Raw genomic sequence first — 26908 nt, forward strand, 5'->3', positions numbered from 1 at the left:
AGTGCCCTTTGAGATGACTTTGCTTGTCCTGCTTAGGCTCTAGCTGCCAGTCTAGATGGGCAAATGTCTCCTGCAAGTTCTCTCTCAGATACACCAGGCATGAGGAACTATATCAGATGTCGCAGAGCGTTCCAGACAGCTTTAAGCACCTCTTTGTAAGTGATTAAGATCAAACTCTCTCATAACAAGGAGCTGTATCCTACACTTCATGTCAGGTTTTATACTGTGGATAAAGAGGGTAGGAAACATAAATTGTCTAAGGATAGATCTGCTTTGGTAGATGAGGATGGGTTAGGGATCAGTTAAGCAATCTGGACATCCATAAATCGATGGGTCTGGATGGAATGCACCCATGGGTGCTGAGGGAACTGGTGGAGATCATTGCTAGGCCACTCTCCATCATCTTTGGTAAGTCGTGGGCAACAGGAGAGGTGCCTGAGGACTGGAGGAAAGCAAATATCACTCCAGTCTACAAGAAAGGCAAGAAGGAGGACCCGGGTAACTATAGACCGGTCAGCCTCACCTCCATCCCTGGAAAGGTGATGGAACAACTTGTTCTTGGCACTATGTGTAGGCATATCAAGTATGAGGGGGTCATTAAGAGCAGTCAACATGGTTTTACCGAGGGTAAGTCATGTTTCACCAACCTTATAGCCTTCTATGAGGAAGTAACTAGGTGGATAGATGATGGTTTGGGCAGTAGATGTGGTTTATCTTGATTTCAGTAAAGCATTTTACACTGTCTCCCACAGCATCCTTGTAGATAAGCTGAGGAAGTATGGGCTTGATGATCAGGTAGTGAGGTGGATCAAGAACTGGTTGAAAGGAAGAAGTCAGAGAGTTGTAGTCAATGGGACAGAATCTAGTTGGAGGCCTGTGACTAGTGGAGTCCCTCAGGGGTCGGTACTGGGACTGGTGTTGTTCAATATCTTCATCAATGAGCTGGATGAGGGAACAGAGTGTGCCCTCAGCAAGTTTGCTGATGACACTAAACTGGGAGGAGTGGCTGGCACACCGGAAGGCTGTGCTGCCATTGAGTGAGACCTGGACAGGCTGGAGAGTTGGGCGGGGAGAAACGTGATGAAATTCAACAAGGGCAAGTGTAGAGTCTTGCATCTGGGGAAGAAAACCCTATGTACCAGTACAGGTTGGGGGCTGACCTGCTGGAGAGCAGTGTAGGAGAAAGGGACCTGGGGGTCCTGGTGGACAGGAGGATGACCATGAGCCAGCAATGTGTCCTCGTGGCCAAGAAGGCCAATGGCATCCTGGGGTGTATTAGAAAGGGTGTGGTTAGTAGGTCAAGGGAGGTTCTCCTCCCCCTCTATTCTGCCTTGGTGAGGCCACATCTGGAATATTGTGTCCAGTTCTGGGCCCCTCAGTTCAAGAAGGACAGGGAACTGCTTGAAAGAGTCCACTCATCATCTCATCTGTGACCATAATTGAATAAAGAGAATATGAGTCACTAGTAAATAGGGAAAATTGAAAATAAGGGTTTACTTAAGAACACTTAAAGCTTACTTAAAAACAGGGCTCAGAAAGTGTACAGCCCAAATCTGTTATGTTCATTAATCTCCTAGAAACTAACGGCACATTTGAAACTACTTCATCAATAACCTTCCAATTAGTGTAGTCTTTAAGGGAAGAGAAAGTGCCCCTACGGGCAGTCTCGTCATCCTGCCCCAGTCACAGCACCATGTGCTGTTTGCCAGCACTTCCCTGGCTCCTGGCAAGATCAGAGTTCTCCCTTGCAACTCACAGCATCAGCAAGCTGCCAGCATCAATATCTGCATGCCACTTTCTATTAAGATGACACTTATTGGCTAATATGAGCTCTCATCTGTGGTTTTCTCTATGGATGTTAATTTGAACATAATTCTAAAATTCTGGTTTAGATTATATCTTCTTCCTGTAACACATAACAAAGCTGTTCTCCTAAAGAGGCCTCTTGACTTCCACTAGAGAACTGCAGTACAAGCACAAATGAGTTAGAAGGAGCACAGGTATAAACCTACAGATATAATATTAATGGTAGTTAATTAGCCAATACATCTATTCAAGCTTACACCTCATGAGTGTGTTGATTATATTTGCCTCAGTTCACTGTAAATCTACCTTTCATTACTGTTCACAACCCACAGAAGTTACTTTTTCAGATATTCTAGAGGCATAGGTATTTATGCTTGGAAAGAAAATTAAATACACCAAATCTCTAATGAGCTCTTCCCTTCTATCCTTAACATATTCAAGGGCCAATATGTAAGTGCTGTAACAAAATAAAACCTTTTCTTCAACAGAAGTATGCTAGCATACTTTGATCATCAATTCTATTTTCAGCACATATTTGTTGACTGCTCAAGAGCTCATTAAAATAAACAGTCTTTGGGAAAGTGATTTTGTGTTTCAATGATGATAATTAAAATGATAGTATTCATGCTGCTTAGGTTATATGAAGTGTGCTTAGATGTCTTTTTAGATTCTAAAGACAATGACACCCACCTGTTGTCCCTGTTAAGTACCTAAAATTGAGGGGAAATTGACTAGCAAAAGCAAAGAAAATTGAAAAATAATTCAAACTAGAACTGAAAAATTATAAACAACCATTAGAAACATGCATCGTTGTTAATCTAAGACACTTTGAATTATGGGAAAATAAGAAATAAATCAATAGAACTCATGTACAGAGAATATCAGGACTAAACTTGCATAATAATAAGATAATTATATGTACTGTATTTTATAACTCCATTATTTGCAGCACATCTTTCCTTAATATATCTACTTATTTTTTCTTTGGAAATATTAACAGAATTGTTGGCCATTGAAGTTATTGATAGTGTAGTAAGGAAAATTAGAGGAAGCATTAGCAAACATGTTTGTGCTAAAATACAGTAAGATTTGTTGCAATCTACTGCATATGCAAGTTTTGCTGTATTCTCCCAAATCTAGTACTTTTCTAAATCATCTAGGTGGAACTTCCTGTGTCCCAGCTTGTGCCCATGGCCTCTTGTTTCGTGTCACTAGACACCACTGAAAAGAATCTGGCTTCATCCTCCTTACACCCACCCTTTAGATATTTGTAGACATTGGTAAGGTCTCCTCTCAGTCTCCTATTCTCCAGGCTAAACAGTCCCAGCTGTCTCAGCCTTTCCTCATAAGGAAGATGCTCCAATCCCCCAGTCATCTTTGTTGGCCTCCACTGGACTCTCTCCAGCAGTTCCCTGTCTCTCTTGAACTGGAGAGCCCAGAACTGGACATTGGTATTCCAGATGTGGCCTCACTTAGGCAGAATAAAGGGAGAGGATGACCTACCTCAACCTACTGGCCACACTCTTCCAAATGCATCCCAAGCCACCATTGGCCTTTTTGGCCACAAGGGCACATTGCTGGCTCCTGGTTAACTTATTGGCTATGAGGACTCCAAGATCCTTCTCCTCAGAGCTGCTTCCCAGCAGGTCAGCCCCTAACCTCTACCAATGCATGGGGCTATTCCTCCTCAGGTTTAGGACCTTACATTTGCTGTTGTTGAACCTCATTAGGTTCCCCTCTGCCCAGCTCTCCAGCCTGTCCGGGTCATGCAGGATGGCAGCACAGCCCTCTGGAGTGTCAGCCACCCCTCCCAGTTTGGTATCATCAGCGAACTTGCTGAGGATACACTCTGTCCCCTCATCCAAGTCATTGACGAATATGATGAACAAGAACAGACCCAGTACTGACCCCTGGGGACACTGCTGGCTATAGGTCTCCATACTTGACCCTGCACAATTGATCATGACCCTCTGAGCTCTGTCACTCAATCAGCTCTCAATTCACCTCACTGTCCACTTATCTAACCCACACTTCCTGCATTTCTTAAGGAGAATATTATGGGAGACAGTGTCAAAAGCCTTGCTGAAGTCAAGGTAGATGACATCCACTGCTCTCACCTTATCTAATCAGCCAGTTATGATATCATAGAAAGCTATCAGATTGGTCAAGCATGATTTCCCTTTGGTGAATCCATGTTAACCACTCCCAGTAACTTTCTTGTTTTCCATATATTTGGAGATATCCAGAACAACTTGTTCTATCACCTTTCCAGAGACAGAGGTGAGACTAACCAGCCAGTAGTTTCCTGGATCATCCTTCTTGCCCTGTTTGAAGACTAGAGTGACATTGGCCTTCCTCCAGTCCTCAGATACCTCTTCTGTTCACCATGAGTTTTCAAAGATGACGGAGAGTAGCCTAGCGATAACGTCTGCCAGCTCTCTCAGGACACTATTTCTTTCAAGAAATGGAGTGGTCATGCAGTAAAATTAAAAATACTAGCAACCTTCATGTATCTGAAGATTGCATGGACTTGTATGGAGATTGCAGTGATTTTGTGTTAAACACTTAGGTCAGTGGTACAGGCTGCAGAGATGGAAGAATCTGCAATCCTTCTATTAGGAGTGTGTCAGAAACCTCCCTGTGCTCTGAGCACAGAAAGAACAAAAAACTTCCTAAAGTTCAGAAGTATCAGGACCTCCACATTCTCCTCCACTTCTGCAGGTATCTGATGTTAGCTCTTTTTCCGAATTCATGGTTCAGGGCACTGATGTTGCTTTTTCTCTAAATTCTTTCACGAAGCCTTCAGTAATTAACCATGTTTGGAGTTGCTGTGGTTATGTTATAACATCACACAGTACATTTCTTTTTCCAAATTGAATGGTCTTAATTTTTAGAATCAACTTTGGAACCAAGTATTTTCTGGTTAATGGGGAAGCTGCTTTCTGGAAACAATTTCTATTATGCATTTTAAAATTCTTACATCTCAAATTCTTCTTCTTAGTAAACTCATTTACCAAGAGCAAAAATAGATGGGCCTTGAGAACACTAAAATCTAGTTTGCTCACCAATGAGCAGGGGTACTCAAGCAGATGAAGAGCCTATCTGGCTCATTCTCTTATTTCCAGCAGCGACCAGTCATATGTGTGTAGGAAAAGAGTGTCAGGCACCTATCTCTGAGGTAATTCTTCTTCCAACAATAAAGTAGCAAGAGGGACCTGTCCTCTTGGACCAAGTTTGTACCTATCTGTTCTTTTGTTCAGAAAAGAATGCCCTCTTTTTCAGATCATCTGCTAATATAGTGACCAGCACAGATCCTCATAGCACACCTCTCAAACTATTTTGAAAATAAGTAATTTGTTCCTATGTCCTTTTCTTAGAGCTAATCAGTTATTAATTTACAAAAGGACCTTCATTCCTGTCCCATGATGACTTCAAGTTAATAGCATTGGCAAAGAATCTCATCAAATGTGTTACACAGAAATAAACATAGTATGTCAAGCATAATTACTAGCTTTCTGAATTTCAAAAAAACTCTAATTAGACTAAGATTTCTATTTTTTTTTTTTAAAGAAAAAGCAAAAACCAAGTACATTGGCTCTTCTTTACATCGTATGCTTATTCTTTCTCTCTTATTCACTCATGTTGTGGTCAAGACAAGTTTCCTTCATAGAGGCACTAGAATGCCTTTTTATGCAGATACCTGCAGATCATCCTTTGAAAAAAAAAGGATTTGGCACTTGCCACACCTACTCTTCCTGTGCTATGGCCACTGTAAGTGATAAGCTATACATCAAAGCTGGTTGTTTGGCAATTCCTAGTCTAAGTTCCTTTGAAATGCCTGAGAGACTATTATCTGGCCCTTACGTTTGTCACAGTTAATTATATGAATTTCTTCTAAAGTACCTGCTACTGACACTGAATTTGAAATTTGAATTTGAATTTGAGTCCCACTTTCTGGGACTTACCTCCCATAAGAAAAATCTCCAGTATAAGAATTTCCCAAACTCTTCCAAAGAAAAGTACTATTTTTATGCCTTAGAGATCCTCCTCATCTAGTGTATTTGGGAAAAATAAAAAGTTTTATTAGTAGTTCTTATGCACTTGGTCCTCAAAGTTTTTGTGGGCTTGCTACATATGTTTTACATTTAACTTGGTAGAGTTCATGCTTATTTCATATTCTCAAATAACTCCCTTCTGTAGAATATTTCCTGTTGTTTAACTGGGCCTTTAAAAAAGGCTACAGTTTTTATAGCATACAATCAGCACCTACAGAACTTTCTATAGATTATTACTGAAAACAAAGATGGAAAACAGTAAGGCAATAACTGCTGGGCATGAGATTTGCCCAGCAGATACATCCTGCAATATGAGTACGCCTAGGATCAGAAACTTCATTCTCCTGCTGTGCAGTTCTTCCCAGCAGCATTAATGGGAACTCAGTTGTGATGTGACAAGGACTTACCAGCAACTTCAGACTGAGCATGTTCCTCTCAAATTTCTGAGGGACCTCTTCCCCTGGAAATCATACCAGCCAGTGGTGGAAGACCATTTGTACTGTGCCTTTCTGTAAATATTCCCTTCCATGGAGCATCATTTTTAGGGCATGACTACATCGGTACCTCTCCCTCAGGTAGAAGAGTGTTCTCTTCAGAAAGAATCACTTGAACGCTTTTCCCTCTTAGAAGCAGTCCTTAAAGGACAGTGAGCAGCACTATATAAACTTCAAGGTCAGATGCCAGCAGTGCAAGAAGGTCAGCAGTTATGATAGAAAATACAATTGCCTCTACAGCCATGACTGATGGGTTACATTTGACAGCTCTCTGCTTCGTGACACCATTAGACACAGTGAGTGTGAAAATTAGCCTCAGTGACTCCAGCCTCTTGTTACAGCTTTCTCTAATGCGCCATGGTAGAGAGGTTGAGAGAGCTGAACTCTGCTGAAACTTGAAAGAACCCAATATTGAAGAAGACATAACAGTGACGCTTCTCATTTCAGGCTGACTGGGCATCCTCTCCATTCAGACAACACATCTGAAGCAGCGGTGGTGGTTGATGCTTAGTTCAGCAGAAACAGAGGCTGCCATGCTTCTCATGTACCTCAGAGCTATCCATGATCAGCTCAGGAAGTCTGCCTCAAGTGCTACCTCAGATGACCAAAAAAATGTGGCTGCTTAATGATGGCGGCCCTCTAATTAAGGTGGAATGGTCTAAGCTCAGAAATAATTTTAGTCAAGAGAACTGTCTAATTATCACACACACTTTACAAATGAGCTCACATAGACATAAAAGAATTTAAGTGAGTGGTTTGAAGACAAAAATTGTTTACAGAAATTCGCAGGAGCAGATACCAGCAGATCCAGATTGCCAGTCCTCCACTGTAACCTCTCCAGTGAGATCCATTCATTTTTTGCCTTTCAAAAATTTCTGCAAACACAAGAGATTCAGGAGAAAAAGGGCAGTTCCTCAGTGTTTTTTGATGCACCTGTTCTTGGTCACCAAGAACACAGAGAGTTTTTTTCAGCTGCCTTCTGGACCCTGACAGTACAGAACAAGAAGTCTGATGTAACTTGCAAAGCTAATAAAAGCAAGAAGTGTGAGGGTAAAGAAACACTGCTGCACACAGAAATATTGGTATAGACTTTTAAAGCCAGTTAGACTTCCCATGTAAAGTCCCATTAAAGCAAATGGTAATGAACATCCAAATCCTTATCCATCTTTGAAAAATGCAGTGCTCTTAGCTCATAGGCTTCTAAACCAAGATTCATGCTCTCTAAAAACAATCAGTAACTAAAATTGGCATAAGACTGGTTGTACTGTACATACGGGATAATTTCATCAAACTATACGGGTAACAATTTTAAGTTAACTACAGATAGCACTCCTTGTCCTTAGAGGTATTGAACAAATCCACTGGACATCACTTCTTAGGATTTCTGGTCTGTATCAGTCTCCCCTAGTCAGGTTCATTGCTATATGTTTACTAACACTAGAGCACTGAGTTGCTACACCTAAAGAGTTAGAGTATTTATGGAGGCATATGTACACGTTTTTACTATAAAAGTGATTGAAGCTAACACTTGGATGGACAGAGTACACACATAAGTGGTCACTGCAACTCAGCTGACACACAGTAACTTATTAAGCAATCTGTGGGATCCCTTGCTTGTCCAGAACTGTCACTTTAGATGTTCTGCAGCTGAATTACCGGGTCCGAGCTTTTGCTTGTCAGTCACAAACACAAAAACCATACAAATATAATCTGAAGCTTCATATATACATTTCTCATACAGGTGCTAAGGAGGCTCAGAAGTCAGATACTCACTGATCTGGTTGGTAGATGCACTATAAAAAGCATTTACAGTAGTTGGGCTTGTAAACCACCTGTAGTAACAGCAAAAGAAATCAGGGTCAGTACACTTGCACGTCTTTATTAATGCAATGAGCAAAGATAAAAAACTGAACTCAGTGGAAGGAAGCAAAACTGGGAAAGTCCTTGGATATATTAAAGTTTAAGTATTTCTTCATTCCAACACATGCCACCTACACTTTCTAGAACACTGAAATCTAGTGCTTAATGGCTTAAAGTGCATACAGTCAATAAATGTTCAACAGGAGCAATCGTTAAGCGCCCTATTACCCAATCTATTTTATTTCTAAGTGACTGTTGTGCTTGTGAAGTCTGCCATGCTGATGAACTGATGTTCACCCAACAGAAGCTGCAACGTTGATAGCAGGTCTGAAAACCCTCTTAAGTGTCTTCCAACCAAGTGTGGAGAAACTTCATCTTGAAATTAGAGAGCATTTTGAAACTAATTAATTGTCTTCAGATGTTTTGCTGAGCAACTACTTGAACAATTAGGATATTGCCAGCAACATGGGCAGATTCTTTCTGGGAACCTAAATTTAATATAAACAGCTTCATGTTCTGTACCCTACACAATGAACATGGCCATCAGTGTGCTCATAAACAAATGGACTTCTTGCAAGGCAAAACAAATTTTGAAAGGAATATTAGCATTTCTTCTTGTAGTTAGACTTCTCCTACATACTGGAAGAAAACCTAGATTTGAATAGCAAATAGGATTAATGAATTTCCTTAGCCTAAGCTCATCTATATTGACAGTGGTTTAACCCAGATGAGTTGAAAATCTCAACTGGCTTCAGCAAGATCCACATCTTGTGAGACGAAACTTTGAGTTCAGTGAGTCCAAGATTTCACTTTATTATAAGGAAGAACTGAGATAAAATGAAAGCAATAAATATGAGGATAATTAATGATTAATTCATAATTAATTAGAAGAAATTCTAGCAAATGTTCAAATAGAAACATCCTGGTGTATTTAGCAATGCATTACGTGAAAGTTTTGTAAAGTCAAATGAATGCAATGCAAATACTTTGGAATTTTTTTTTTAAGAGAAAAGATGGGAACTGCAAAACAAAGAGTAAGGCAAAGGAAGATATATTGGAACATGGAAAATGTGCAGTGTCAGTGATTTTCACATGTATAACCAGTGCTTTAAAATAGCATCATCAAATGAATGAGTCATCCACAGATCCTGTGCTTTCTGGCAAGTGGGGTCCTCAAATGTGACAAAGGGGAGAGGTTTAAAATGGCAGCAGTCTGTCTTTTATCAATAAAATTATCTGTTTCTCTCATCTTCAAAGCTGAGCAACTTATTTTACAATGCAGCAACTAGAAAAAATAACCAATGAAAGCAAAATGTGTTGTCATGTAAATATCTTAACCATCCATTATGTTAAAGGCTCTAATTGCCACAGGTAACTCTGTGTTTTGTTTACTAGGAGATTCTGAAGGGGAGGAACCAGGGGAGGTTGTTTTCCAACGTGTTTTCTGTTTCCTCTATAACAAAGAGATTACATATTAGGGGTAATGTACTGAGATAATGAAAAATTGAAGAAAGAATGCTTATAGTGAGGAGATAAAGAAAAAATTAGGGGGCTTAATTAACTGAATTTCAATTTCATGTTTGTTCACAGCAGTAATCAGCTGAAGTGTTTTGAAGGATGCAAGCCAGCCACTTACGAGGAGGGACCTGCTCTCCAGGCTTAGCAGGATCTCCGGAGGGCTCTGTTCTTTTTTTTTGACAAGGAGACAACCCACCTGAAAGGGACCCATCTGAAACACTCCAGATTTTAATTTGGATTTTACTATAAGTTTGAACAAAAACACATAGCATTGTGACTTCCACCTCACCCAGTGGACTTGTTCTACTTACAACAGACTTTCTGTTCTTTCTAACAGCATCTTTTAAGCATGAAAAAGGCTTCCAGGATAACAAATCCTCCCTGTTTACAAATCCTTCTTAGAGCAAATGTCTTACAGGCCTTCTCATTTCCAGCCACAGGATCAAGGGCCTGAGACAGATAGCAGACACTTAAAAACAGACAAATACGCTTTATTCTTTCCACCATCCTCCGCTGCTGCAGACCTAGGGGCTCACCAAAGCTGTTCCAGGAGAGAAACCACCTCGAGTAGTGGGTAAAGATCTCCTCACTGAAAGGCAACACCTTTCTAACAGTATAAGTTTACACCCGTTTTTATCGGGTGAGGATCTAATGAGTGATGCATGTGCTTGTCACCACAGGAGCACCTCACTCTGCCCAAGAAAAACTGCAAATGTTGTTGCCATTTGGTCCACAGCTACCAAGGGAGGACATCAAACCACTGCTGTCCAGGCTTTTATACCTATGAACTCAAAGACTCCTAGTTCATAAACCAGCTGCTAGGACTCATCACAACATCCCTGTCCTAAGACTGCTTCCTTCTTGATGATCTACCACTGCAGTAACAGTGCCCACTCTGTTTCCTGAGCTTAGTATGAGCCAAAGACCAATAGCAGCCCCAATTTTCTCACCCTAAAACTGAATTAAGTTCTTTCCAAGTCACTGTTTCATAATGAGGCCTCTAGAATGACCCCGTACGAAGGGTTTTTTGGTTTTTTTTAACAGCTAGGAAGAGGAGACTTAGCAGCTGTACAAAGGAGACAGGCAGAAAAGAGTTCTTTAGCGACAAGCAGAGTATGCCACTGGATTTCATATTTGACATTTAGACACTCAGCAAGGAGCATATTTATACTTTAACATTTTGTTGCACCATTCTGAGCCACACTCAAGAAGATTTAGGAATCATTTTCCACAAAAGAACAGAAATAACAGAGGCTGCTTCCATTCAGACTAACGGAACAACTTCACCTCTCATCTGTCATCCTCTTTAACCGAGCTCCTTCAAATGACTGAGCCTTCAGTGACAGACCTTAGCCAATAAAACATCAAATTACTATATGAAGGTCTGTAATAAATAGCTGTCACTGTTAAAATCTGAAGTGAAGAAAATTTAGAAATAGCTCTCATTCCCATGTGAAGTCAGGTTGCCTGGGCATTTGCTCTAGGTCTGGTGGTCTGGTTACTATTTCAGTGCATTTATCTATTAGCAGAAGGAAGAAATAAAAAGAAAAAACAGAAAAAAAAAAAAAAACAGAAAAGAAAAAAAAAGAAAGACCAGCATAACAAAATCTAAACTCTTATTAATTACTGAATCACAGAATTGTCATGGTTGGAAAGGACCTATAAGAACACAACCGACAACACAAACTAAAACAAAAAAAACCCCAAACAACCACAACCCCAGCCACTAGATAATGTCCTGAAGTGCCACATCTACACGTTTCTTGAATATATGCAAGGACGGTGACTCAACCACCTCCCTGGGCAGGCTGTTCCAGTGCTATGAGCAGGGACAGCTCACACTAGAGCAGGTTGCACAAAGCCTCATCCAACCTGGCCCTAAACACCTCCAGGAATGGGACTTCCACAGCCTCCCCAGGTAACCTACTCCTTCTTCCTGTAAGGCAGATAAGTGCCAGGCAGGAAGGGAGAAAAACAGAGGACAAAGAATGTTGAAAATTACTGCTGGTTCGGGAGATTTTCTTTCACTTTGTAGATTACAAGACTGTTGAATTTCCAGAATAACTTATTTCCACTTTGATAGCTACATTCCTTATTACTTTATCACACTCCTTTGTCTTGTACCTCCCAACTCCTCTGTCTGTTCCCTGATGGTGTTTCCTTGGTGCTTTGAGTGAACCATCATTTTGATTTCCATTAAGTTGTGTATGGTGAGGAAAGTTTTAAATAATATTGCTGTGAAATTTGGAATATTTGCTAAGTAAATATAGTGTTTTACCTTTTGGGTTTAATATTACTTTACTAGGTGTAACATTTCTTTAAACACTCGTTTTCCCATTTATCTTTATCAGTCCATAACTTCAACCACCTTACAGTCTTTTTCTCTAGATACAAGTGTTCTTCTAAAAGCTACTGAACTAGACAAAAGAAAAAAATGAAGAAAACAGAAACAAAACCCCAAGGCTAATTCTCTATTAACACCAGCTTTATTGTAGACCAAAGACCGGTGGAGTTCTATGAAACAGAAGAGCCTGTAAAAACCAAAAATAAGGAGGGGTGAAAGGAGGGAAAGTGGGATGGAAAAGGGAAAGGGCAAAAAAGGGGAAATTGAAGTAAAAGCATCAGAAAGCAGTAGAGTCCTATAGTTAAAATGTGGCTAGTGTTGGTATTTTTAAGGCCAGATTTTGCATACCTTAGACTGGTGAGTGGCTTATATTATAATAAATTAAAAAAAAAAATAATAATCTTGGAGGTGGCAATGACTCTCTGTGCTTTAGTGCCTCTCAGCCAACACAGGGAAATTGGACAGTGTACGGGACACCACTTTCAGATCCCTTTCCTGTCGCTGAGCAGGTGCAAAGGCAGAAGAGTCTCCCAGCAGGAATAGTTATGTCTGAGGGCTCAGATAGAGGTTACCCCCAGCCCCACAGAAGGCAGAGCCTATAACTGTGCTGACAAATGAAAGAGAGCAAAAACCAAACTAGGATCCCCCAGGCCAGAATGTGCCCTGCAGGATGACAAGAGAAGCAAAAAAAGGTGTTGAGGTGGCTACTGTTAAGTAGTCCTTGAAATATGATGGTCAAGACAAGCATGAGCAAGTGTTCAATCTTGAAGTGGGCAGTCAGTCAAAACCTTAATTTTTTAAGCATACTGATGTGACAGCTCTCAGTTTACAGCCCTTGAGGTGTACAATCAGGGATTACCTGCCAATTAATTTTATTACACAGGGAGATTTCCCACTGTGCCAAGAATCGGCATGACCCATGTTAGTGCTGCCCCAACGCTGTTCATGAGGAGGAGGCTGCTGCTCTCCATTGCTATAGAGAGGCAACTGTTATTTCACTGCTCTGATGGAAACTGCTGGTCTGAAGAGAATATACTGTTGTGATCTAGCCCTGGCATTCAAGGCTGCAGGAAATAAAAAAAATAAAATAAAGAAGCCCCTGAAAATATGGGGCCAAATTACCACACTCTGACAAGGAATAGCCTGTCCCTTTTCTGCTGACATCCTCTACCTGCCTCATGGACAACACAGAGCCACTTCCGAAACAAAGTATGGTTTAGTTTGAGAAGGAATTTTTGGAGCCCTCAGGAAATAGCACCACATGAGTTAAGCAGCAGCACCAAAATCAAAGTCTGTGTGTAGAAGAAGTAATTTTTAAGTAGCGTGATTAGATTAATTAAGTTGTGTTTAGGTTTTAATTTGCATTTTAAGGATTTGATTACCCACTAGTAAGAAAAGAGACTGATTCTCTCATGTATTTGATGACAGTATGTGACACAATCTGTAGTCTCAGGTTTACAAATAAATAAAAATAACATGTAAATTCAGTTCTGTTTTATTCCATATCATTGCTATCAATAGCAGGTAACTAACAATGCTGACTGCTATTACTAATAATACCATTATCTCCTACTAATGGTTCCATTCTTGGAAAAAATATTTCTTAAATCCCTGCTGTACCATTCCAAATTCTGTGACCAAGAGACATAATCCATTTTTAATTGAGATTCAATTACCCCTTTTTTCATTAAATTAAGTTTAAGCTGCAAGCATATGACTACTGTGCATCAGAACAGGGATACCTAGAACTTAAAAATAAAAAAAAATATCCACAGGGGTTTCTGAATAACTGGAGAGTTTGACCACATATTTTTTAGCTTTTCCTATTATAATAGGTTGCTGTGTATATCATTCTATTAAAACATAAATTGTGCAAATTAAAATATTGTTAGAAGATTGTGTAAATTTGCTTTTTGTCTACTCACTCTGTTTTTGGAACTTCTTTTCTAAGCCAGTAGAAATCCGATTGGGCTGCATATTTGCGAGTTTGCAACACGTTGCCAAAATAGTCACTCTCTGTAAACTTCAGCTGTATGGATAAAGCAGAGGCATCTTAAAAGTATGTCCAAGGAAACAAAAGCTGACATAAAACAATGATCAGTTTTACTGGAAACAAGATAATCACCTAATTCTTTAGCCATTGTTAAAGCAAGTAAAATTTTCACATTTGGCAGGGAGAATAAATATTTTGTGAGTTTAGTTAAAAACAATGGTTGAACTGATCTACAGAAGGGACCCGAACATCAGGAAAGCTCTTCCCTATGCAGAGAACAGCTGAGGAAATCAGAAGTACCCAAACATGAATTGCAGACGACATGTTTCTAAGGCTACTATCCAGGCAGCATCTTTTCCATAAGTACATCTACTTTTATTCTTAAAAGTGCATTTCAAAACCACTTTCAAGAATATAACAAAGACCCTTTTTTCAGTTTGTTTTGCGTTTTATTGCAAACCCTTTGTATTCTGAGCACTCCAAGGGTTCTGCCACTGCTTTCTCACTGTTTCTCACATTAAATGCTTACAGACACAGGGCTCCATGCTTCCATAAGACTCCAAATCTAATAGCAATCTCACACACACACACATATAACTAATCACGCAAGAAAAAGGGATGTCACCAGTTTCAAGCAATCCGAGTACTTGAGAGGAAGTTATACTTCAGATTTAAACTGTGATTTTGCAACTGTGGTTAACAAGTGTTTTTTACTAGACATTACCACTTATCTGGGCAAATAATTCCATACACTCAGTGATAAAGTTGGTCACATCCTCTATCTCATTACACTATGATTCCCAGCACCATCTTACCCCACTTTTCCCAGGAATAAGGACTAGCATAGTAGAGCTAGCTCTTCAAAGTTTTTTCAATACATTATACCCTTCTCTAGTGTTTGTACTCTCTAGTGTTCTCTGGCAAAAATTACTATCACTCTTGTATTTTTTCAAATTCAGGATTGAATTTGTGATTCTGCTTTGCCTGTGACTTTCAGTAATACAACTCATCACATGCATGCCACAGTTACTCCTTTGGAAACTGGTAAACTCTATTATTCTTTATCATCTGCCTTTCTGCCTTACTTAGGCTGAACAGATACCAGGCCAGGAAGGAGTACCTTCTAGTAACCACATCCACCAGCCAGCATGGTAGGTCTATACATTGGCTAGGACCTCTAAGCACAATTATAAGCACCAATCACCAACAAAATTCATAGCCTGGGTAGATGTGGAGAGTCTATAAAGGGCATCATAAATTGCAATATTCTGAGGAAAAATGCATTCACCTTTTTGAAGACTGCTATGTTGAAGAGGAATGCTTGGAGTTTATTTCATTTTTATGACTAAACACAAAATTTGTGCCAGTGTATGTTTAACCCTAAAAATGCTGAAGGTTCTTTGCACCCAGGTACGTTTTTCTCCCAGCAGGCCTTGTGGTCATCTCACTTAGACACACTGGCATTAACAATTTAGACATAAGAGCTAGCATACTTAATTCAATGTCTAAAAATAACCAGGCAAACAGAACTCCAGATGCATGCCAAACAAAGGAAGGGCTTTGATTTTAGACTGCAGCAAAACACAGCAAAGAATGGCTGCAATATGCAAAAGAAGAAAGCTGCAAGTCTGACACTTACTGTTTTGATGTCTTCATTAATATATGTGTCATTCATTATAAACTGAGGATAACCCACTTTTGCCATAACTGCTTTTGCCTTTGAAAAAGAAAAAAAGAAAATAAAAGAAAAAGTGTTAGGAGATATAACTATTTATCAGCATATTGGGTTTTTCTCCCACATTCTTTTTCTACTTTATATTACTATGCCTCCCTGAAGGCATTATCCTAATTTAAGTTCAAACTCACTTGCCTACAAGGTAAACTTGGTGCTGCAAATGAGCTTTGCAGCACAACATGGAAGGTCCATATTCCGTTGTCAGATTATCACAGTGGGTCTGTTGTCACCTGCAGAGCTTTTGCAGACTTACAACACTGTTTGAGTGCAAAACCTTAACAGTTTATTTTCCCTAGCAATTTTTGTGTTTATCAGGTGGTCAAAAGTACACTTAAAAAGTTTTCCAAAAGGTGATAGGAAATGTCCCATTTCACCATGGTGCAGTAGCTGGTACAAATCCAACTATTAAAATAGATTTGATACCCATATACAAATGAACCTGAGTCTCAGCAAACAGAGACTTGCCTGTTTCTACTGAGGGTAATTCCATTTACACCTGAGGATGGGAGCACTCTTTTCTGAAGGACACTGTACTTTCCTAAAACTGCAAAGTTAATCTTTGTTTCATTATCCACTTTTATTCTTCTACTTTTCTGTCTTTGCCCTTTCCCTAATGTCAGCAAAGGCTTTAAAATAAGACTTTTCACTGTTCATGAACTTAATGTTTTTTTCCTCTTTCAGTCATGACTTGGTCCCAAAGTTTATGCACAATCTGTGGAAACACTGGTGTGAAGCAATAGTAGTTTTGGTGAGCATTCCCATTTTGCAAATCATGGTGTAAGTATATAAACATCCTTAGTAACGTTCTCACTAAAACACCACTGGGCCACTCGGAATCTCTGTGGAAACAACACATTTCCAGAAGAAAAGCAGCAGCTTATCAAAGGATAAGGCAACATACCAAGAACTGAAATATGACAAGTTCATAGAATAAATTAAAGCCATGATGGACTAGGGTAACAAGAAACACGGTTAACACGAAGCTTTCTGTTTGAAAGTTTTCAGGATGCTGAAAATAATTTTTCCGTAAGTCTATGAAATTCACACACACACTTAAAAAAAGCTCGTCTGGAAATTTATTCTTCAAACTCAGTTGTCAACTCAAATTAATGTTGAAAGATATGAAGTGCAATAAATGGATTGGTCTTTAAACCAACTGCAGTCATACCAACCCTGCATTCTGCTCTCTGTGAGAGCTGGGACCTCTCTGGGTTCTGCCAACTTCTATTTTCCTCTTGCTGCACAGGGTGGCTGTTCAGGAGAAGAATCCCCTTCCTCCAAAATTTAATCCTTGCCCCCTTCTTCACCTCCACAATGTCTCAACAGGGCCTCCAATGACAGCAAGAATGAGAAACATTTGTTACATAAGAAGGAAGCTGATGGAGGACTGCCTCAGTTTAACCAAAATTATTTTGTCTGCTCTTTTATTTTTCAAGAAACCTCTTTACTTCTTCCAACTCTTTCAATGTCTCAATCTCATTTGCAACCCAGCATCATAATCCTCCATTTGTGAAACCACAATTAACTGCAGTTGAGATAATTAAGATGTCACAAACAGAAGATTACAACTTCAGGTAGGAAATTAGCAGCAGGAGCAGATAAACTCTTAAGCAAGAGAGATCCCATTGTCATGCAAATCTCCCTAGTGATTAAAAAAAACAACGAAAGACAAATGCTGAACAGGAAATATGAAATGAGCCAAATTAACTCTCGACAGAATGTAGTCTCAGTTTTCCAGAAGGTATAGCAGCCTTTCAAGGTATTTTAAGTGCTGGGGAAGGGGGGGACAGTTGGGTGTCAGGGGGGAAGTTGGGAGAGGGGAAGAACATTTTATCTCCAAATTTGGATATAATCAAGAGCATCTATTTTTTTTTCTGGTCGTGGTGTCAGGTCCAGCTGACTGAACTTTGCAAGGAACTGAAAAATTTCCGTTTTCCATTTCAAATGTTTCACAGTTGTTAACACTAGTTTTGAGAAAGCAAAGAATAAAACTCATCAGTTTTAGCTTTTCCTAAGTCAGCAGATTAATCAAGTTCAGTGTATCTCATATGTTCTTTGTGTATTCCAGGGTAATTATCTCAATCACTTACAGTAGCCTCTGTGTTGAATCTACTTAATTGAGCCCCTCAACATTTTGATTAAACAAATGTAATTTAAAAATTAATGTATATTATTAAGAATAACCACTTTTAAATCAGTCTACAGTGCAACTTGCAAAAAAATCAACAGTGGTTTTTAAAGAAAAAGTAAGGATTGTGTGTCAGTACAATGTCACTTCACTAATGATTTTGCTGGTACAATGATGATCAAAAATTATTGATTATGTATTGGCACGTAAAAGAACGCTTTTTGTTTTGAAATATATTATTACCTTTAAAAACACTCTTAATTCTATACTGTGTTCCAAATAAAAGCAAATTCACACCTCCTTGGCTGTAAACGCAGAAGACTATAAAGCCAGCCTAAATCTGGCAGCACTTTTCTGAAAGAATCAGAGACAAGTCCTGCTCTCGTTGGTGCTAGTCATCTGGCTGTGACCACAATATGTCCATCTCCACCTCAGCACATGGACATTTTGGGATCTTTGTAGAATATCTGCCACATCCATCTAAGTCTCTTCTTCCACATCAGCCCTCTGAAAGCAGCAGCTTGGTACTGCCAGGTTTTGGCCCTTTTAGATAACAGTCCTTAACCAAACATCTCTAAGGATTAGGATGATTCCTCCAGGTTCCATAACAGCAGGTCTGACATACATTTCCTAAATATCATATACAATCACATAATACAATAAATAATCACATAATTAATATTTAACATATGTTATATTTGTGTGTGTCACTTAAATCCCTTACTCTTGTCATGGCCCTGCTGCATTAGAAGAGGAAGGGTTCCCCCAACCAGACTGTCTCAGGAGAGCTGGGCTCACTTATCAGATCACACATACTCTTATTTTGTGAATGGGACGATTAATGTCATGAGCTTAAGATTTCCATGCATAAGGGAAAAATGGCCAGACACAATTTAGATATTTTGTTCGAAAGGCTATATAAAACCCTGGTAAATAACTGAGTTTGCCTCAAAGAGATTTCTGAAAGTAAACTCAAAAGATAATGTTTGATGTTTTATCAATGGCAAAATCTGTCTGTATTTTGTAAGACATCTATATATATGGGAAAAATATAACTTTATTCCATTTGTTACTTAGAAGTTTTTACCACAATATATGTTTTAGAAACCTGAGCAAGACACACAGTCAGCTATGTACTCTGTAATAACTAAACTCTAAGGTAGATCTTACTAGCACTGTGACTCTGACACATTCTGAAGTGTTCCATCAGTCAGGTAGGATAACAAAAATTCAGAAAAGTGCACACTGTTACTACACTACCAAGTTATTTTGCTATTAGAAATTTAAGTACATGCTTAAACAATATTACAAAGCTTCTAGGACCTCTAAAGTCACAAATTAACATAATCCTTTAGGAGCCTTTTTGAGAACTTCTAGAGCAAGAGCAGATGAGAACAAACTGATTGTCACATGCAATCCACATCTTGCTATACAGCTTTTCCCAGAGAAGAAATGCATATCAAAGTGGTCCTAATGGTATTTATGATGCTGCCAAAAATATAGATAGGCCATGCTTCCCTGAGATTGTACTGAGCTAGTGGCCCAGGGCCACCTTATCTCCATCACATAACACATACTGACATGGGAGGAAAAGGGGAATAAACTTGCTCGATCTGAAGGACCAAGAGCATCTCTCTTTTCAAAGAGCTGCTCCCAACATCCTGACTCCAGCCTGGGATGAGGTCCAAGCCCATCCAGCCCACACAGGTACTTAGGGCAGCAAGAGTGGGTGGCAGGCCAGAAGTCTGTGTCACATCAATAAGAACCCTGATGCCAACTGCAAAGGACATGTGGCTCCTGATAGAGGGGACTGTTTCACATAGCCAAAGCAAAACCTGTGAGAGGACGTAGGAAGCCCTCTGAAGTCTCTGGGAATCCCTCCAACTGGGATTCCTCCCAGGGACTTTGCATCAGGTCCAAGCCTGTTCAGCTGAGCTCAACACACAGCCCAGTTTATTTACATGACAGACAAGTTAGAAAGTACTGCATTAAGAGCAGGTTTCTAAATTTGCTGCTGGAAGTCTCTTGTTTCCTTTGCTATCTTTTCTGTTCACTTGAGTAATATTTAATGAGAGTTAGAAGATTCCTTATTCATGTAGAAAAGGAAAGTGGAAAACTCTTCTATGACTGGCTTGCTCTTTGATAATTAAGGCAGTAGTTCCCCCTTGATAAGATTAAAAGTATATTTAAAAGACCAGCCTTCCAGGAGGCATGAACTTACACGGAGGAAAAGCAAATGAAATGTGTCAAATGTATGGGAACCAGCCATGTGGTAATTGCACATGAATCCTCCGTAAACACACCATGCAAAAGTTTTTTATGACTTAAAGGCTCATTAAATTCCTTTTTCTAATTTGCATATTAAATAACAGGAAGAAAAGGGGCGATGGGTTATTTCCCCCAGCTGTCGTTAAGTACTCGGCCTACCTTAGGCAGTCGGGTAAATTCAGAGAACTCACCTCCGCAGGATTCCTCTTCTGCCACTGAAAGCAAGAGGCTCTTTCAGGGGGTGATGCAAAGCAGCAGCAGGCTCTGCAGTAAGTCATGGTATCTGTTTCCTGTCCCAGCAGCCCGAGAGCAGGCTGCGAGGCAGAGGACATGGAGAGGAGCTACTCCCTCCATTGCTGATTATGAAGAGAAGTTTCCCCACTGACTTCAGCACAGTCAGCATTTTATCATCAGTGTGTCATTCTGTTATGATTAGAACATTGCAAGGCAGTTTACTACAGAGACAAACTAATAAACAACTTTTCACTTCTCACTTAACAACTTGCCAATGTGGGACCACACACGTGTTTCAATGCTACAAAGCATCCCCCTTTCCAGTCTAGTCAAATTCTCACTTGGCAATGAACCTGGGCACGTGAGCCTTCCAAGAGCCTTCTTTTTTGCCCATCTGAATATGATTTGGATATTTTGTAGGCTTGATAGCAACATCAAGTACTGGCATATTGCACTTACAGTAAAAAGGACAAACCAAAACATGTATCTCAGCACTGACAAAGTTTTATGAGTCTGACACAGATCTTCTGCATATCAGCTTGACTCAAAATAACTTTGTGAAGATCATTTTCAAGCTTCTAAAAATATAAAAAATTAATACAATTACAGTTCACTGAAAAATTAGCATGAAATACATTCTGAAAGCTAAAATCATTCACGGCAAAGTAATGTTCCATTTAATTACAAAGATTAATTCACCCTTTATGTACATGTCTGGTCTTTTCATTTTTCATTGAAAACAGATGATTCAAGAGCCATCTGGTAAAACTGCTGCATAAATATCACTGCATCTATTTAGGTTTTACATATAGAAAAAGACCAGGAAAATAGATTGATGGTTCTTGGTAAAACACAGAAAATTTCCATCACAGGGCTTAAGCCCAGTCCTACAGATAATGGCAGGAAGTAACCTAATGACTTGAGTGGGAGATGGACTTAGCCCACCTTAATGATATATATCATTTCCTATGTAGGGGCCACACAAAATGCCAGGGATTTACACATCATCAATTGCAATCAAAAGTGAAGTGGCAACTTGAACATGGACACTTGGCCTGAAATGATAACTTTTAAGAGTGCTTAATCTGCAGTGAACTGGCTGTAATCCATACTCCAGAGTATAGCTAATAATCAAACTACTTATTTTTTAAAGTTTGGCTTTAACTTTCCTTTCAGATTTGCATATCACAGCAATACAAACTGTATAGACTTCTCAAAATTTTTGAGAGTTACTGTTCCATTTAATAAGTCACATACAACCACCTCACCATAAGCCTTCCTCCTGTATTTCAATCATTGTTTTTTGGATGTTCTAAATTAATCAGTTACGAAGATGGAAAATACAGCTGTCATTCCAGTCTTGTAATAACTTGAGGTCAGATGTAAAAATAAAATAAAATATAAAAAGAAATTAAAAATCAAGTGGCTTATGCGAATAATCACACCCATCAAGTACACATAAAATTGTTTCCATTAAATACACACTGTGGTTGCAAAAGTAGATGAGTCCCTTTATGAGCTTTTTGCTGTCAAATGAAAAAAATGTCCTAGTCCTCACTCTTCTCCCTTGCTCCTCCCATCTCTGTCCATACTCAGGCTCATGCACCCTGCACCTACAGCCTCCATAAGCTACCTCAGCTCCTTGCCACATCGTTCTGGGAGACTGCTTAGTTCACTAGCGTAGCAGAAGTCTATCCAAGTTTTTTCTCAGCTAATTTTTCCACCAGATCAGTGAGCTGAATCACTTGCTACATGGAGAGACTCACCAAGAGCTGTAACTAGCACAAGACAAGCACTGGGAACACATAATGTGGGAAAACAGAGACAGAACAACAAATGGGTTGTGTTACGCTAGTTACCTCTTGAAACTAAAGCCTCACTCAAAGAAAATGTCCTGACAAGAAAATATTAGCTAGTACACTTAAAATACCATACTATACATTAACACCCTAGGAAATGGAGGGGAAGAGGGACATTAACTTTTCCAAGCAAATTGTTGGTTGGGAGTATATATTCAGTCTCAATGTCCACCATCTAGCAAGTCAATATTATTATTACTGACCATAAAGTTGCAAGCACCTAGAAGCTCAGTAGGACTGCCATGCACAGAAGAGTCAGGAAAAAAAAGCCACATACATCAATGTCACTTTCTCATGTACTAAATCCCTTTTGCTTCTGTCTCTCTGGCAGATAAAGACTCAATCATTGGTTCAAGCACTGTGAGAATAATTTAACTGGAATTAAATTTTCAGTTTAAACTAATCCTACATTAAATTTATATTAATTTTTTTTAACAATGGAGCTGAACCAACTCACAGAAAATAGGAAACAATTTTACTTATATAAAATACAAATTAACTGTAATATTTTCAGAAGTATAACTCCTCAGTTCAATGCAGCATTATAATTACTAAATCTACCTATTTTCTCCTATCAGCTTTGTTCCAAACTCATTCTGCTGTCAGCTTTGCTTTCATTTTGCCAAGGAAAAGAATTCCTTTGCCCATTTTATTTTAATTCCATTTTCCATGTGTAACCTCTGTGTGACAATTACCATTATTCCATTATATTATACATAGTATATTATATATGACAGACATAAGTAATTTTTCCTTAACAAAACCACATCTCATTAAATACGTGTCTTTGTGGCACACGAGCGAATATCTTCCTCTGTGATTATACACTACATAAATGCACTTATACAGCAGACCAGCACAACTGAGTACCTGGCAAAAGATGTATTTAACACTTAATCATTACTGTCCAAAGGTCCTTGGACAGTTTTAAGGGTCTCTGGTTCTCAGTGGAGCTGGATCATGCCTGTGGAACAAAAGAAAGAGTGGTGCACAAATCTGCAAACTGTCCAGCTATGGCATCCCAGCACAAGGCCAACAATGAAAGCTCCAATCCAGCATTGGGATTCCTGTGCTGGATTCCCCTCTATGCACCTGTGGATCATTTAGTGCTTGACTACACAGGGGTGTGTGCAGACAGAGAGGAGCTCCTCTACTTGCACTTCAAATAAGCCAGAAGTGTTGTGGTCTCAAGGCACAGACCATCACTGCTATCATGCTGGGTTTATATATATATATATATGCCCCATGGCATGTGCTGCTAAGCTGCCTTTGACAGGACTCTAATAGCTCATGCACCTGAGTTAAATTCAGGAGCACCCTTAGCACTGTACCTCCTCATGCCTGCTTTTTTCAGGCAATGCTCTATTCTTTCCAATACAACTGTCTCTTAAAAAAAAATAAAAACCAACCAGACAACCCCAGCTAAAAATTCTCTTTATTTATCTTTTGAAATTACATTAGCTATCATTAGCAAATAAATTTTGCACTAGAATCCTAAGGATTTTCAATGACACAAAGAGAAAGCCACCTTTGACCAGTCCTTGACACATTGGTGAGCTGCAGAAATTACGATGTTGCCCTTTTTGTAGAAACTCCTTCCTTCTGCTCCTGTGAGCAGAAATTCCGCTGCTCACAGCCAGAGCTCCTCATCAGTCAGCCCGTACTCCCACTGTCGCGCCACCTCTTGCTAAAAACACGCCCACCTTGCTGCACAATCATTTCTGTTGGTTTTGGTTTAGCTCTGGGAAAAGAGCAGGCTTAACAAAGCCCACTGCACTGACAAAATAAAAGCCCCCAAGGACCCAAAAAGCCTAGTATGCTGAAGAGATCCATGGCACCAAATGCTGAGCAAGGGGCAGCCCCAGGGACTGGGAAAGGGCAAGGAAGCTCTTTCTCTATCACAGCCGTAAAGACAAGAGGCACCACAGCATTTCTTTTTGGTGGTTTTATGCAAAACTGAATAACCTGTTCTGAAGAGGGACAACTTCTGACCTTAGCCTCTGCTTGCATCAGTTTATACTCATTTAACATTTGCAAGGTTATCTTTGCTTAAGCAAAGGTTATAGAGCAACTTCTTTTTAATGAATAGAATGTGAAAAATTTCCCTTCTATTTCTAGCCACAAATTACTCAGACCCAGTCCAGATACAGCAGAGACCAGACATGGCAAAGACTTCTTCTTACACTATTCTAAAATTGAAATAGAGACTGAGGACCTAAACACAATGGCACTACCAGTGGTCCATGCCTTGTAATATATGGCAGGAAAGCAGACGTATACATAGACAAAAATGCAGGCTGCAGAGTATAGAAAAAAATAAGCAAAAAATGCTCTACTTTCTACTCAGGACCAAATCCCTCTATATACCAAATCTTTACATCTTTTTATTTTAAAATAAATTATAGGGTTTATTTATTTATTTATTTTCACATTGATGGAACTCACCACTTCCCCAGAGAACTGAGCACAAGACAGCTTGCAGGTCCCTCACGAAGAAGGGCAGATGAGGAAATCCTTATTCTTAGGCACAGCATCCTGGCTTCCTAAAGGCCACTAAAGGAGCAAATTCCTGAGTCTGATGATCTCCTTGTGGTAAAGCTCCTCAAAATGTAACGTCCAGCAATACCAGTACCTGAAGCCATTTAAACGTTTCACGGCTTAGCTTCAGACTTCTGTGACCAGTACAATACCTGAGCAAGTTAAAGGGCTGCTCAGGCTCCTGGACAGCTTGGTGCCCAGTGCTGAGACTCCATGCTGGAGCACCAGCCCATGGCCCTGCCTTGCTGAGCTTTCTGCTCACTTCCAGTGAGCAGGCAGCTCTCATCTCAGTGCCTCAAGTGGGCATATACAGGACATGGAGAACATGACAGCCAGAAAATGCACATTCACTGGAAATAGAGAGAGAATGCCAAGTAGATACCCGAGCATGCTTTTGTAGACTCCTTCATACAGAGAGTGGGTCTCCTATACCTCAATTTCAGTTACTGTTGACTTGGTGGACTACAATGTCCCTGTAACTGTTCCTCTACAGAAGGCAGTTTTACTTGGTAAAACAAGGAAGATAATGGAAGTTAAAGTTGAAACTGTTCAAGACTTCCAGGGGCGTTGGACGACTTCCTGCCCTTTGGAAGAATTAAGCTGTCCTTTAGCATATCAATGCTTTCATGTTACATTTCTGCCACACAAGCTCCAGATTCACCCTGGTCCCTGAGCATCTGCAGGTGTGTCCATCCATCTGTCTCCCTCCTATTTCAAGCATGAGATTTGTCACAAGTGTTTTGATGTCAAGCACCCATTCTGGCCTTATGGAGTCATGGCAGAGTCTGAAAAATGACAGCTGTGAGACCAGGGTTAAATACAATTTCCTCTCCCTTCACCTGTTTTCCACTATCTGTTTGCACGGTGCTCAGGTTATTAATGGAACTGACATCCCTGCACAACTGAGTGAGCAGTAGCAGCAGCCAGATAACAAGGGAGAAGCTGACAGCAGTGATCTAACCCCAGAGATAAGAGATAAGCAAACATGCCATGGCTATTAGTTTCAACTCTGGCCAATGGAGAAGCACATCTCCCATGGTTACTGAACAGGAAAGCCCAGTCCTCCTGAGAAGGTTAAATTAAATTCAGGATGGGAGAGAGATTATTCCTTGAGTTCAAAAATTTAAGTTTGTGATGAGGAAAAAAAAAAAAAACCCTAACAAAAAAACCCCAACAACCAACAAAAAGCAAGCAAGCAAACAAACAAACAAAAAAACAATAAAAAGTGTTGTTAATCTGATGGAAAGTGAAGATCTCTTTTTCTTCAGAAAAAGATCTATTTTTATTCAGAAGAAAGCGTGGAACACTTCTAGACAAAATACCTTGCATTGTCTGTATCTTCCAGGTGAAAAATATTACCCTAAACATTGGCATTTTCCAAACAGCTGTCTCAGGGATGATGTGGGAATAATAGCCTCAATGTCATGACCAAATTCCAAGCTAGGTAAGTAGTAATCCCCTACATAATTATGAGCTGTGCAGTGTCTACTTCACTTCCTGCAGTAGGATAAAGATGAGTTACACTGTGAAGATAAGTTCCTGGTGACACATATAACGCTCAAGGAACTGTAGACATATCAGAAAAGAGTTAAAATGTGACTGCCTATTCTGAACTCCAATCCATGTTTCCACTCTATCAGAAGACTGGTTCATTGCTCCCTGCAATGTAACTGCTACAATCTAGGCAGCACCTTAAAGTTTTGCATCTAAGTACTAGTCCAGACAGAGACTATCCTAATTTCAGAAAGTTTATTTCCACAAAGGAAAAGTGTGGCCAAGGTTCAACTGCCACTGTGCAGAAGTATGCTTTCCAGTTTAGAAATGACAAAGTTGTTTCACAAGGACCTGAATAAAACTTCTCTAGAATTTAAATGATAAAACACTGAATTTTTATGTCAGCAGTTAGACTCATTGGCTTTTGAACAGGAATGAAGTGTCTAAATGCAGCTAGAGCCTTTGGAAATTTCCCCTTTCTTTTCCATGTTCTTCTGAAGCAAGTCTGGTAACTGTCATTAGTGCTCTGAAGCAGTCTTAGACTTTGGGAAGTTCTCAGATATCCTTGAAACAAGGATATAA

General features: G+C 39.7%; 1 protein-coding gene across 1 annotated transcript in view; it reads right to left on the reverse strand.

Annotated features, from left to right (window-relative positions):
- The window catches only part of PHEX (phosphate regulating endopeptidase X-linked), a 99151-nt gene that overhangs the window by 16920 nt on the left and 55323 nt on the right, over positions 1-26908 (reverse strand). The window contains exons 13-15 of the mRNA XM_051608956.1: positions 15710-15787; positions 14003-14106; positions 8129-8187 (exon numbers count right to left, since the gene is read on the reverse strand). Of these exons, the coding sequence (XP_051464916.1) occupies positions 8129-8187; positions 14003-14106; positions 15710-15787 (241 nt within the window). The remainder of the gene's footprint in view (positions 1-8128; positions 8188-14002; positions 14107-15709; positions 15788-26908) is intronic.

Source organism: Apus apus, chromosome 1 (assembly GCF_020740795.1).
Source record: "Apus apus isolate bApuApu2 chromosome 1, bApuApu2.pri.cur, whole genome shotgun sequence".
Lineage (NCBI taxonomy): Eukaryota > Metazoa > Chordata > Aves > Apodiformes > Apodidae > Apus > Apus apus.